This window comes from Podarcis muralis, chromosome 14 (assembly GCF_964188315.1).
Source record: "Podarcis muralis chromosome 14, rPodMur119.hap1.1, whole genome shotgun sequence".
Taxonomy (NCBI): Eukaryota; Metazoa; Chordata; class Lepidosauria; order Squamata; family Lacertidae; genus Podarcis; species Podarcis muralis.
The window spans coordinates 13594936-13607424 of NC_135668.1; the positions used below are offsets into that span (position 1 = coordinate 13594936).

At 43.2% G+C, this 12489-nt stretch overlaps 2 protein-coding genes across 7 annotated transcripts in view; one reads left to right on the forward strand and one right to left on the reverse strand.

The window, feature by feature from the left end:
* The window catches only part of GALK2 (galactokinase 2), a 73576-nt gene extending 71321 nt beyond the window's left edge, over nucleotides 1–2255 (forward strand). For 2 of the 3 annotated variants that reach the window (XM_028707260.2, XM_028707258.2), the window contains one exon: nucleotides 1887–2255. In XM_028707260.2, the coding sequence (XP_028563093.2) occupies nucleotides 1887–2094 (208 nt within the window). In that variant the 3' untranslated portion in view covers nucleotides 2095–2255. The remainder of the gene's footprint in view (nucleotides 1–1886) is intronic. The other variant, XM_028707261.2, reaches the window with a different exon arrangement.
* A 131-nt stretch (nucleotides 2256–2386) lies between these two features.
* Nucleotides 2387–12489, reverse strand: part of FAM227B (family with sequence similarity 227 member B) — a 110441-nt gene continuing 100338 nt past the window's right edge. For 2 of the 4 annotated variants that reach the window (XM_077918797.1, XM_077918796.1), the window contains 4 exons: nucleotides 7103–7179; nucleotides 6439–6513; nucleotides 3829–3898; nucleotides 2387–2600 (listed from right to left, as the gene is read on the reverse strand). In XM_077918797.1, coding sequence (XP_077774923.1) covers nucleotides 2514–2600; nucleotides 3829–3898; nucleotides 6439–6513; nucleotides 7103–7179 — 309 coding nt within the window. In that variant the 3' untranslated portion in view covers nucleotides 2387–2513. The remainder of the gene's footprint in view (nucleotides 2601–3828; nucleotides 3899–6438; nucleotides 6514–7102; nucleotides 7180–12489) is intronic. The other 2 variants (XM_077918798.1, XM_028707257.2) reach the window with 1 other exon arrangement.

A 12489-nucleotide genomic window follows, 5' to 3' on the forward strand; every position in this document is an offset into this window, starting at 1 on the left:
ATTTAAAAAGCTGACTAACAAAAACATTTGCTTGATATGGTTATGGTAATGGGTAGCAATTGCATATATTAAATGGCTTTTATACACAATCATAGCCAGCTGCTATGCCGAAAATCCTTTCTAAAACCATGTGCCACAGCTTTGCTTGTGTCTATCAGATTTGCATCTCTTACAAGGTTTTGAACTGTGAAGCAAAATCTGCATATACAGATGTTTTTGGGTTTGCCAGCATATTTGGGTTTCCCCAAAGAGTTCCTGCCATATTTTTTTTTAAAAAAGATTCATAATGGTGAAGGTTTGGAGTGCCAAAATGCTTAGCCACTAATTGGTCAGCGCTACATTTTTTAAAAATCCACAGAATAGATTTTGAGTTTCATGTTAGATGGTTGAAACCTTCTGTCATTTTGCCCATTAATTGGAAAAAAGTTGTAGGAGTTATTAATAAAGGAAGGCTTCTTGGAAATACCAGCTTAAAAGAATTTTTTCTTCTGAGCTCAACAGCACTGCTCTAAGTCAAGAGGAATTACTTCAAATTACTTCAAATTGCTAGATGGAGGAGACAAAACAGCTCAGTCTCTGGCACTGAGAAGGGGAACTCTCCTGTGAACTCTTACTCTGGTTGGCCAGCCACCTTTGTGGCCTGGTTCAGCTTGGGACTAATGCATGAGTTTCACTTTAACCCAACTCTGAAGTCCCATCATCATTTTCCCTGGTCAAGAATGAAGATGGGAATGGGTTAACAACACCGAGCCTTTGCTCCAAATCACCTTGCTAAACACCAGCTGCAAACTGCAATAACACACCTCCCCAAGTTCTGGGGTTCTTTATATAATAATGCAACTATTATTCGAACAAGTGTCATTCCCCTTTTGGAATATCAATTTACCATGCTTCACAAAGGCAAGCCGAAACCTTGACTGGGCCAATCTCAGCATTGTTTTAGATAGCAAATACATAGTATGCATTTTTAACAACAACAACAACCCCTAATGCTGAGTGATTAAAGTGTTTGGATATTCTCTGAATGACACAACATTCCCTTTTCCTGCCTGTTGCTATAAATGGAAGGAGCAGCTGAATCTTGAAAAGCGTGAGGTGCCTCATCCTGATGAGCAGAACTGCTCGGCATCTGGACTTTACCAGATTTGGAAATTTATATTATGACTACCAGCTGGGCATAAACTAAAGGATCTTTGCTGATGAATGCTGGTAAACAAAATGACATCTTTCTTCTGCCTCCCCCTCAGTGCTTACTTATATAAATGCTCTAAAACACTACAAAGGATGGATGTATTTGAAAATGATAAATAAATTAATCCAAAAACTGAGCCGAAAAATAATTCCTGAAAAAAGGGATTGCGAATAACTTTGCCTTCGATGCAGACAGGAACTTTTAAGCATCTGGTCGGCAACAAAGCTTTAACGGGGGTAATAAGTTTAATTTAATAAAGGCCTGTTGGCTGCGCTCACTGTCTTTGATACACCTTTCCTCAGCAACCAGAGCCCTTCCGGTGCAATATAAGTCATCTGTTCTCCAAAACATAGGCATAGAAGAATGAGCAAATGTGGTTCATTCGTGACCTCTCTTAATATTCACGCTGGAGAGGTTAAAGAGCCCCCTGCCTGTGCATTGGCTTGCCTGGCTGAAGCAGGCATAACAAGCGATTAGGTTGTGGTGGGGACCAGATGGGAAGCCTTTCAGGACTGAATTAAGCACCCCGCCACCCTGTTCACAGTTGCCTCTTCCTACTCTAAGCTTCTAAAAACGAGATGAATTCCAAGGCACTTAAGCGCACTGTGTTCAAGTGGGCATGTTGCATGCGACACACACACTCCGTTTGACTTACAGCTTCGAAAATCTGTTTACTTGCTTTTTGTTCTTCTAGGCAATTTGGAGCCATTGGGTCGCGCCTGACGGGAGCAGGATGGGGTGGCTGCACTGTGTCAATGGTTCCTGTGGAGAAGCTGGAGAGTTTCCTAGCACATGTGAAAGAGGCTTACTATAAAAACAATAACCAGAGGTTAGCGCTGGGAGGAAACAGCCTATTTGCTACCAACCCTGGTGGTGGAGCGACAATTTTTCTGGAGTCCTAAACGACGTCAATTTTTTTTAAGGAATAATCTGGAGCACTGTGAAGTTCGCAGGACTTCCTACGCTACAGTAAACAAATCATTTGTTTTTATTATAATGAGCAACGTCCATTATTAGAATGCATTTTGAAAAATAATTGTAATAAAATTAAGAGTTCTATTAATTGTTGTAATGGATTTTTCCCGCAGAACTTATGCTTCTAAAAGAGATCATCCAAAACACTGATTTCTGTCTGGACTTTACAAAACTTTATTTGCCAAAACCTATTAATGTAAGAGAAAGAAATGAATCAGATTGAAATTTTTAAAATGCTGCTCTGTCTGTCTTTATTGACTTGAAGATAGAGGCGTATTTAATATCAAGTATGTCACTAAGCTTAATACACGGAATGAATCGGGTAGCTTTTGTTACACGTATCTTACTAAGGGAGGTCTTCAGCTGCTGAACTCACAGTGGATGTGGATGTAGATGCGGATGTGGATGTAGAATGGCATGGCTTTGGGGTTTCCTGTTCAAACAAAACACCAGAATGAACTGTTGAATTAAGTGGAGAAAATAACCTAGCATGTGAAATAGGGGGTTGGGATCTGGCTCAGTGCAATGGACCTTGTACACTTTTTGTGGGATTCATCAGCAGAGCTGAAGCATCCTCTGGCTCCATCATGCTTCCTTCTCCCACACACTCAGGGTAGAGAAAGTGGAACGAGAGCCAGGCAGTTAGTGAAATTCTCCTGCCATTTCTAACTTTGCCTTTCCATCTTAAGGGGTACCCTCAAAAAACATTTCCTGCAACAGGCACCCACCCCTGGACACAAGTGAAATTCTTCTGGCCTTGCAGTTAAATGCCCAGAGAAACCCACAGAAGGGGCTGGTGCCCACCTTCTACAGCCTTAATGAGTCAGAGTTTCAGTGTGCAAAAGCAGCAGGAGAAGAGAGCTGAGCCTGGTCATTTTGGGGTGGGGATCAGTCCATTGTGGTACTTGTAGGCTACCAATAGCTACCAGCCCTGTGACTGGGACAACTAGAAGCTGACTGGAGGAACCCAGAAAACCAAACAAATGCTGCAGATGGACTTCACGCTACAGGAAATACTAAATTGAGGTTGCTGCATCTCTGGGCAGTTAAAACCTGAATAGATTACAGTGGTGCCTCGCAAGACGAAATTAATCCATTCCGCGAGTCTCTTCGTCTTGCGGTTTTTTCGTCTTGCGAAGCACGGCTATTAGCGGCTTAGCGGCTATTAACGGCTTAGCGGCTTTAAGAAAAAGGAAACAAACTCGCAAGAACTCGCAAGACGTTTCGTCTTGCGAAGCAAGCCCATAGGGAAATTTGTCTTGCGGAACGACTCAAAAAACGGAAAACCCTTTCGTCTAGCGAGTTTTTCGTCTTGCGAGGCATTCGTCTTGCGGGGCACCACTGTACTTCAGACATTACTGATCATTTTAAAGTTGGTGGGAAGGAAGAACTCTCATGTCCTTCAGAAATTCAGTGGAGTTGCTAGAGGATGGACCTGAATCCAGAATTGGGCCAAAGATGCTGAGTGGGCTTTGGAGATGGTGCTTTCACCTTTTGCCTGCCCAGATGAAGAACAGGGAGACTTGAGTGTATGACTGGTATTGAATGGAACAGGTAGGAAAAGCACAATCTTCTGGCCAACTTAAGTAGGTTTTCCACTCTTTATCCAGGCCACAAGATTTACTTAAAAACTGAAAATGGTGATCTCAAAAGTGACATACCCTTTGGCTTATAAAGCTCTCTGTTTGCAGCCTTGATTCAGTACGCTTCTTAGTGATGGTTGCCAACATCCTAAGAAAAGAATAGAGGACACAGTATGATTCAGTAGAATTTAGCTCTGTGTTCCAGGGGCCCCTCTTGTCACTGGCTGCACTTTTGTAGAAAACCACAACGTCCCTCCTACTTTAGTCTGGTCAAAGTGACATTCCATTTCATCTGTCTGAATTTCTAGCATATAGGGCAAGCAAACACAATGTGCTGCTTTCTTCAAAGTTCATGTGCTACAGGCTGAACTATGTCCCATATATATGCCTGTCTTTATGACTAGAACATAACACTTCTTGAATCTTATAAATCAGGAGAAGTGAATAATCTAACACTTCAGCTGTTTTCAACATACCAATAAAAACGAGTCTGCCACCATCTGGAATTTAGGATTCACCTTTGCCAGCTCATGTGTTAAATTCCATTTCTCCTACACTCAACTTTTGGCCCACATTGTTGTTATGTTTATTATTATTTTGGAACATTTTAGAAATTGAATAGGCTATGGAAGCTGGTGCAGAGTTCATAGCTCCATTAGCAAACATTTGCACCTTGTAAGGGAGGTTTCTTTGCTTACTTATTGTTCTTATACCCCAGCCTTCTTCCCGCTGAAGCCCAGGATAGCTAACAATATTAAAACAAAATAAAATCTCACACAACAATTACAGTTGTCAACCATCCATTACCAATCCTCAAAGACACTGGGTTGCATACAATATTAGCCCTACTGAGAGTAGACCCATGGAAAATAATGGAAAATAATGGAAATAACTAACAAATATATTAATTTAAATGGGTTTACTGTGAGTAGAACTTAGTTGGATGCAACCCAATGGACAATAAATTATTCCTCTTAATGTGTGTGCAGCTAGCTAACAAAGGCCTGGCAGTTTTAAGCTGATGCCTAATTGTTAACTGTGTGAGGGACAACCGACTCTCAGATAGGAGGGGATTCCATTAGTGAGGGGGGCACTACAGAGAAAGACTGCCACATGCCATGCCCCCAGGCCTTGCCCACTGACACCACCACCAGGGTCTCCCCCTGAAGACCTTAGAACTTGGGCTGGAAGGTATTGTTGGAGGTGCTCCTCTAAGTAAGGTAAAGGTACCCCTGCCCGTACGGGCCAGTCTTGCCAGACTCTAGGGTTGTGCGCCCATCTCACTCAAGAGGCCGGGGGCCAGCGCTGTCCAGAGACACTTCCGGGTCACGTGACCAGCGTGACATCGCTGCTCTGGCAAGCCAGAGCCGCACACGGAAACGCTGTTTACCTTCCCGCTAGTAAGCGGTCCCTATTTATCTACTTGCACCCGGGGGTGCTTTCGAACTGCTAGGTTGGCAGGCGCTGGGACCGAGCAGCGGGAGCGCACCCCGCCGCGGGGATTCGAACCGCCGACCTTTCGATCGGCAAGCCCTAGGCGCTGAGGCTTTTACCCACAGCGCCACACGTGTCCCTTGCTCCTCTAAGTATTGGGCCTCAAATCATATAGGACCTTGTAGACCAGAACTAACGCCTTGAATTGGGCCTGGTGGCTAACAAGGAGCCAGTATAGAGGTCTAAGTATTGGTCTTGGTGCTCCATGTAACAGCCTGGCAGTGACATTCTGTACAAGCTGCATACTCCAAAGCATCTTCAAGGTAGTCTCACATACAGCACATTGCACTGTGTTGGTTGGCCCCAGTCTGTCTCAGCAGAAAACAGAAAAGTGCGTATTGGCAAGGCAATGTCAAAAACGGCATCATTATAATTTGAATCCCTAATGCCAAGTTGTCCCGGTCCAAGAATGGTCAGGGCTGGGTATAAGCACTCCTTAAAGATTCCTGCATTGCAGGGGGTTGAACTAGACGATCCTCGCGGTCCCTTTCCAACTCTACAATTCTAGGATGCTTATCACAAAGGCCACCTGGGTCTCCAACAACAGCCTGGAATTGAAGGAGTGCTCCCATGGTACAACCCTGATCCTGCAGGGGGAGTGCTGCTCTATCCAGATTAGGCTGACTCCCTAATGGCTGTGCCTGGGAACTAACCTGTCCATAGCGCTTCCAGCTTGCCAACATTCAGTTTCAGACCTATTTTGCCTCCAGTCTCAACAACGTCTGTTGTTCACCACTTAGAGAAATTCTTTCATGAGTGAGCAATATACAAATTTACTAAATACACATTCATCACCTTGTGGGGGGCGCAAACTGATTTTGCACATATCTAGTTTGGCCCTCAGTTCCCTATGAAGAAGGATATAGTGTTTGACAACAGAACTCACGCATTTCTAGCTGATGACATTAAGGGGCAACCCTGTCAGATGGAGTACAAATAATAAAATCAATTTTATCCCTCAACTGCTTTCACTTTTAAGTAGTGTAGCATGTCCCAAAAGTAAGATATAATTAACAACACACCTATACATGTCTAACTCAGATGCCAGTCCCATTTCATTCAATGGAACTTACCTCCAGGTTAGAGATCCACTAGTCAGAGCCAAATCGTTTGGCCCTGGCCATTATGTTACATTCCTAAAGATAAGAGAGCCTTAACCTTTTGCTACATAAAAAAATATAGTTAAAAGCAAACCTCTTGTATGTTCTGTTAACTTTTTGTCTCTGGCGTTGTAAATGTGATAGTTCATCAGCACACTTATGTTCAAAACTGAAAAGCAAAGCCGTATGCATGACACACTTGCAATGTTATCCATAAGAACACACACACACACACTTTCACGCACCCCACTGCTTAAAACAAATAAAAAGCAAATATGGAGTTGTACATGAAATGCAGCAAGTTATCTCCGCTTTCCCAGTAAGTTTGCTTGGAAAGCCAGCATTCCTCAAATCATTTGCTGCTGAGTAGCCCTGAAAGAGTGCCATTGAACAAGCGTTTTCTGGAGGGTGATCAGCATTGAGGATTGCAGCTATAGACATCTGCTATTCGTTATATGAAAATGAACAACTTGCACTGCCAAGAGTGACCACAGTACCTGGGTGTCTGCAAGCTTATTGTGCAAGTTCATTGCTTCTCCTGAATCTGTAGTTTAGCATTAAAACATAGGAACATTAGTGGCAGATAATTCATAGAGCACATAGTGGGAGTGACTAAGGCAGCGAAATACGCCTTTGCCTTTTTGCTGCTTGGCAAGAAATCTAATTCATGCCATCCTCACGTGAGGTCCCCAAAGTACCCTCCAATTGTACACAGAGCTTTTTTCAAAGTTAAGACAGTTGCTTAATGAATGCAATACTTAAGAAAATCGTTGTGCCGTTTTTCTGCAATTTTTTGACTTTCTGCAATAGCATCTCTGTATGTCGGAGAAGCTGGTGTGCTGTTATTGCAGTCAAGGGAAAAGATGTTTATTTTTCAGGCTTGTCTTTCTTTGTAACATTTATTTATAAGGCCAAGCTACAAAATCTACAACAAGCAAACATACATATGTGAATTAAGCACGAGTTAAGCAGACAGTCAAAGAAGAGAAACCATCAAGCAATTGTGACAGCCTGGTCTTCTATACAATAGTTAAAATAAGGATAGAAGTCAAGCATAAAAGTACCAGATTTTCTATAAGGTTGGAGATACTAAGAATACTGAATACTGAAATATTGAATATTGAAAATGCTACATATATTGAGAATGCTAAGAATATTGAGAGTGGTATCTTAAAGCTGGGAGAAGAAGACATATGGTTCTATATTATATTTTGCTGTTCCAATAATTCATGAATAGAGCTCGTTTTTCAATAAATTTATAATCCTGTTTATTTTGTTTGGCTCTGAAATGGAATGTTAGTTTCCTTTTTCTTTCTTTCCAAAAGCCATTCTGTGACAGAAGGTGGTGTTGACATTTTCCACTGTCACTCTAGAGACAAATACTTCTGGTGTTTTATGAAGCCCAACGCAAGTTGTAAATCAACATGTTGCATTTATTTCTTTAAATGGCACAATAGTATCATTTTGTGGGGGTTCAGTGAGCTGAGCAAGTATTTCCTCCCAGTGATGACTGGCACCCGCTGGGACTGGTTTGTTGCCATGCTCTCCGCTGCAGAATTCTACAAGGGCAGCATAGAAACTAAAGAGGAGGAAGCTGACAGTACTAATTCCAGGGCTGGTTGCAAGTAAGAAGGCAGGCAGGTGGAGGCTGGATGAGGTTGCTGGGGCAGGGCACCTTCGGCCTAATAGACTAGCCACCCCTGCTTTGTCTTAATAATCCCGTAAAGGTAAAGGTAAAGGGACCCCTGACCATTAGGTCCAGTCGCAGATGACTCTGGGGTTGCGGCGCTCATCTCACTTTATTGGCCAAGGGAGCCAGTGTACAGCTTCTGGGTCATGTGGCCAGCATGACTAAGCCACTTCTGGAAAACCAGAGCAGCGCACGGAAACGCCGCTTACCTTCCCACCGGAGCGGTACCTATTTATCTACTTGCACTTTGACATGCTTTCGAACTGCTAGGTTGGCAGGAGCAGGGACCGAGCAATGGGAGCTCACCCCGTCATGAGGATTTGAACCGCTGACCTTCTGATCGTCAAGTCCTAGGCTCTGTGGTTTAACCCACAGCGCCACCCATGTCCCATATGATGGTATAAAACCAGAAAATGTGGAAGAAGCCTGCTTTTATTGGATTCCACAGGAACATAAAGAGCTGGTTTATCATCACCATCATCATCATCATAATTTATTATTTATACCCTGCCCATCTGACTGGGTTTCCCCAGCCACTCTGGACGGCTTCCAACAAAACACCAAAATACAATAACCTATTAAACATTACAAGCTTCCCTAAACAGGGCTGCCTTCAGATATCTTCTAAAAGTTTGGTAGTTATTTTTTGTCTTTGACATCTGGTGGGAGGGCGTTCCACAGGGCGGATGTCACTACCAAGAAGGCCCTCAGCCTGGTTCCCTGTAACTTGGCTTCTCGCAGTGAGGGAACCACCAGAAGGCCCTTGGACCTCAATGTCCGGGCAGAATGATGGAGATGGAGACGCTCCTTCAGGTATACTGGACCGAGGCCGTTTATACCATATATGCAGGTATAAATCAGAGCTGGTAGCATGAATACATTGGGATGAATAGGAGCTTAATATTCCTTCTCTCGAGGAAACTAGAGAGAAAAAATTTGCACATGCGTGGGCAGAATTTCTACTAAAGGTTATTTTAAAAAAGAGTGGCAATGTAATATTTCATTACAGATTTGCGTTTTCCTTTTAAGAAAAGGAAATATGCCCCATTTTGCAGATTCTCCTAGGAAAGTCCCAATGAAATGCTTGAGGCAATGACTGCGGGGCAGCAGTTCCCATTAACATGGCTGGGGGTGGCCAAAGCAGCAATGTCCAAGCCAGCAGGGCAGGCACCTGCGCATGTTCCGACAGTGCTCTTTCAAAACTCCCAATCATGTCGCAGGTCCTGTGCAGGAAGACTTCTGCAAGATCGGTCTGTTTGTCTTCCCGAAGAATAATATACAAAGCATTATGATGCATTTTTAAGCAAAGCCTCGGGGGGGAAACTACAAGCGTCTGCATAAAATTGCTTCAATCTACCTAAATATTATCGTTTCTTTATACCAGTGGTGCATAACGCAAACCACGCCAAGGACCACTTTTACGTTTTTTATTAACCCATGAGAGATGCGCCAGTATGTAAACCATAGAAAAAACATTTTTCTTACAATTTAATAATTTTCTTTTCAACCCATTCAGTTAACCTCCTTTCTTCTGTGTCCCATAGCATACTCTTTCCTCTCCTCTCGCACCACAGGTCTTTCTGATCTGAGCCATTCTCCATTAAGTCTCCTTAGCTCTCTCTGGACAACTGAAGACAGGTCTGCAGTTGCTTCTTTCATGGTTTGGGGTGGCCATTGGGCAAGATGCTCTCAAAAAGATCCACCTCTTCCTCCTTCTCCTCCCCACCACTGCTGCTCACCTTTTCCTCTGGGCTGAATCTACAGTACAGCGGTACCTTGGTTCTCGAACCTAATCCTTTCCAGGAGTCCGTTCGACTCCCAAAACGGTTCGAAAACCAAGGGGCGGCTTCCAATTGGCTGCAGGAGCTTCCTGCATTCAATTGGAAGCTGTGGAAGCCACGTCAGATGTTCAGCTTCCGAAAAACGTTCACAAACCAGAACACTTACTTCCAGGTTAGCGGCGTCTGGGAGCCAAGCTGTTTGAGTACCAAGATACCACTGTACAGTGGTACCTTGGGTTAAGAACTTAAGTCGTTCCGGAGGTCTGTTCTTAACCTGAAACTGTACTTAACCTGAAGCACCACTTTAGCTAATGGGGCCTCCCGCTGCTGTTGCGCTGCCAGAGCACAATTTCTGTTCTCATCCTGAAGCAAAGTTCTTAAAGGGAAGCTCTGTAACACAAGTCAGATCTCTCACACCATGTTGCAATAAACCATCATCTACTAGCAGGTATGCCCCTATTCAGTGTTTCAGCCAGCCAGCCAGCCATGCCCCTTCCAGCTGACCATTCTACCCCCTTCCCCCATTTCCTATTTTTCTTTTGAAAAAATTACATAATTACTAAACAGGCCGTCTTCACTGGAATGTTTACTGGGGTGTGCATCACCCTGCCTTTAAATTTATTTATTTTAAATACCTCTGCAAGTTTTAGATGCCTCCAAAGCACGCTAATGCCTCCATCTTGTTTTTCATAGGCCTCATTTTGGTTACAGTCCTGTTGTCACCTACCACCTGAGTCAACTATTAGAAGGAAGAACCGGACATATGAAGGCCTACACAATAACTAGAAATATCTGAAGAAGTGTGCATGCACATGAAAGCTTATACCCAGAACAAACTTAGTTGGTCTCTAAGGTGCTACTGGGGGACGTGGGTGGCACTGTGGGTTAAATCACTGAGCCTAGGGCTTGCCGATCGAAAGGTCAGCGGTTCGAATCCCCATGACGGGGTGAGCTCCCGTTGCTCGGTCCCTGCTCCTGCCAACCTAGCAGTTCAAAAGCACGTCAAAGTGCAAGTAGATAAATAGGTACCGCTCCAGTGGGAAGGTAAACGGCGTTTCCGTGCACTGCTCTGGTTCGCCAGAAGCGGCTTAGTCATGCTGGCCACATGACCCGGAAGCTGTACCCCGGCTCCCTCGGCCAATAAAGTGAGATGAGCGCCGCAACCCCAGAGTCGGCCACAACTGGACCTAATGGTCAGGGGTCCCTTTATCTTTACCTTAAGGTGCTACTGGACAATTTTTTAATTTTTATTTTATATATTTTGACTGCGTCAGACCAACACGGCTACCTACCTGAATCTAAGAAATATCACAAATGCAAACACACACAGTTCCCAATGCTGATGTAGCAGCCAAGGGAAATAAAGACACCAGGAAATAGTATGTAAAATAAATAAGGGCCCCAAGAAAGGATTTACCCAATTTCCTTAAGATAAATCTAGGGCTGCAGAGAAGAGCCACAAAACAGATTTGATACAGCTATGTATTATTATCCGAGAGGAATCTGATCGTGGTAGGCTTATGTTAAAACCAAGAAAAGTCACACTACGATTAAACTCATTTTTGAAAAGTCCAGAACTCAGAGAGTTTTTCTTCTCAGGTAATTCCTTGTAAGAAAACCAACAGTGTCAGAATCAGAACAGAAGATTATGTTTACAAAGCCTTTCCTTTAGATACTCCAACAAAAACTTTCCAAAAGAGTTGATTTATATCTTTTCAGCTAGATTTGTTTTTAAAAGCCAGTAGCAATTAGAAGTTGGATTCTGATGAAGATGCTGACATAGGATGATGGTTACTGGCAGATCAAATACATGTAACTTGAAGATTTGAAGCATAGTGAAATATGCGACCTCAGCTGTCCAGTTCTGAAAATCCAGGAATGATACAGACTGGAAAGTGTTTGGAAGCCAGTAACAATAGTTTTAGATATAGAAGGCAGAAGGACTAGTACCTAAATCTCCAGAAAGCAGTAACAGAAAGCATGAGCAGATAAAGAAAAGATGGAAACTTTCTTCTCTGTCTCTCAGGGGCAAACCTGTGACCGACCCCCTTCTTTCCCTCCAGACCTATAAAGGGCTTTTTGCCCAGCTCTGAACTCTGATGAGTGTCCAGCCTGAAATTCTGAAGGCTGGCTGAAAACTCACTGGAAAATGGAAGCTCCTGCGACTAACAAAGATGAAAGCAAAACTGAAAAGTTGGCGCCAACAATGCAAGCTGGGAGAGGATATCTGAAAACATACACTCACAAAAAAGTATTGCATTCTAATAATAATAATAATAATAATAATAATAATAATAATAATAATAATAAATTTTATTTATACCCCGCCCTCCCCAGCCAAGGCCGGGCTCAGGGCGGCTAACAAGCAATAATAAAAACAAGTTGAAAAGTCTAAGCAGATTCTGAAATGAGATGGGTGGTGTTCAACCTACAATTACTATAACGAAGTAGCATTCTGATCACAGATCAGTCTTTGAATCAGTCATTCTACAGAACTCATAATAAAGCATATCAGTCTGTTAATGTATGATGCCGCTGAGTTCTAGCATTATAAGAGATGGAGAAAACCATTTCTCATCCATTTTCTCCAAACTATGCCTATTTTACACACTTCTACCATGTTGCCTCTCACTTGCCTTTTCTCTAAACTAAGAAGCCCCAAATCCTGTAACGT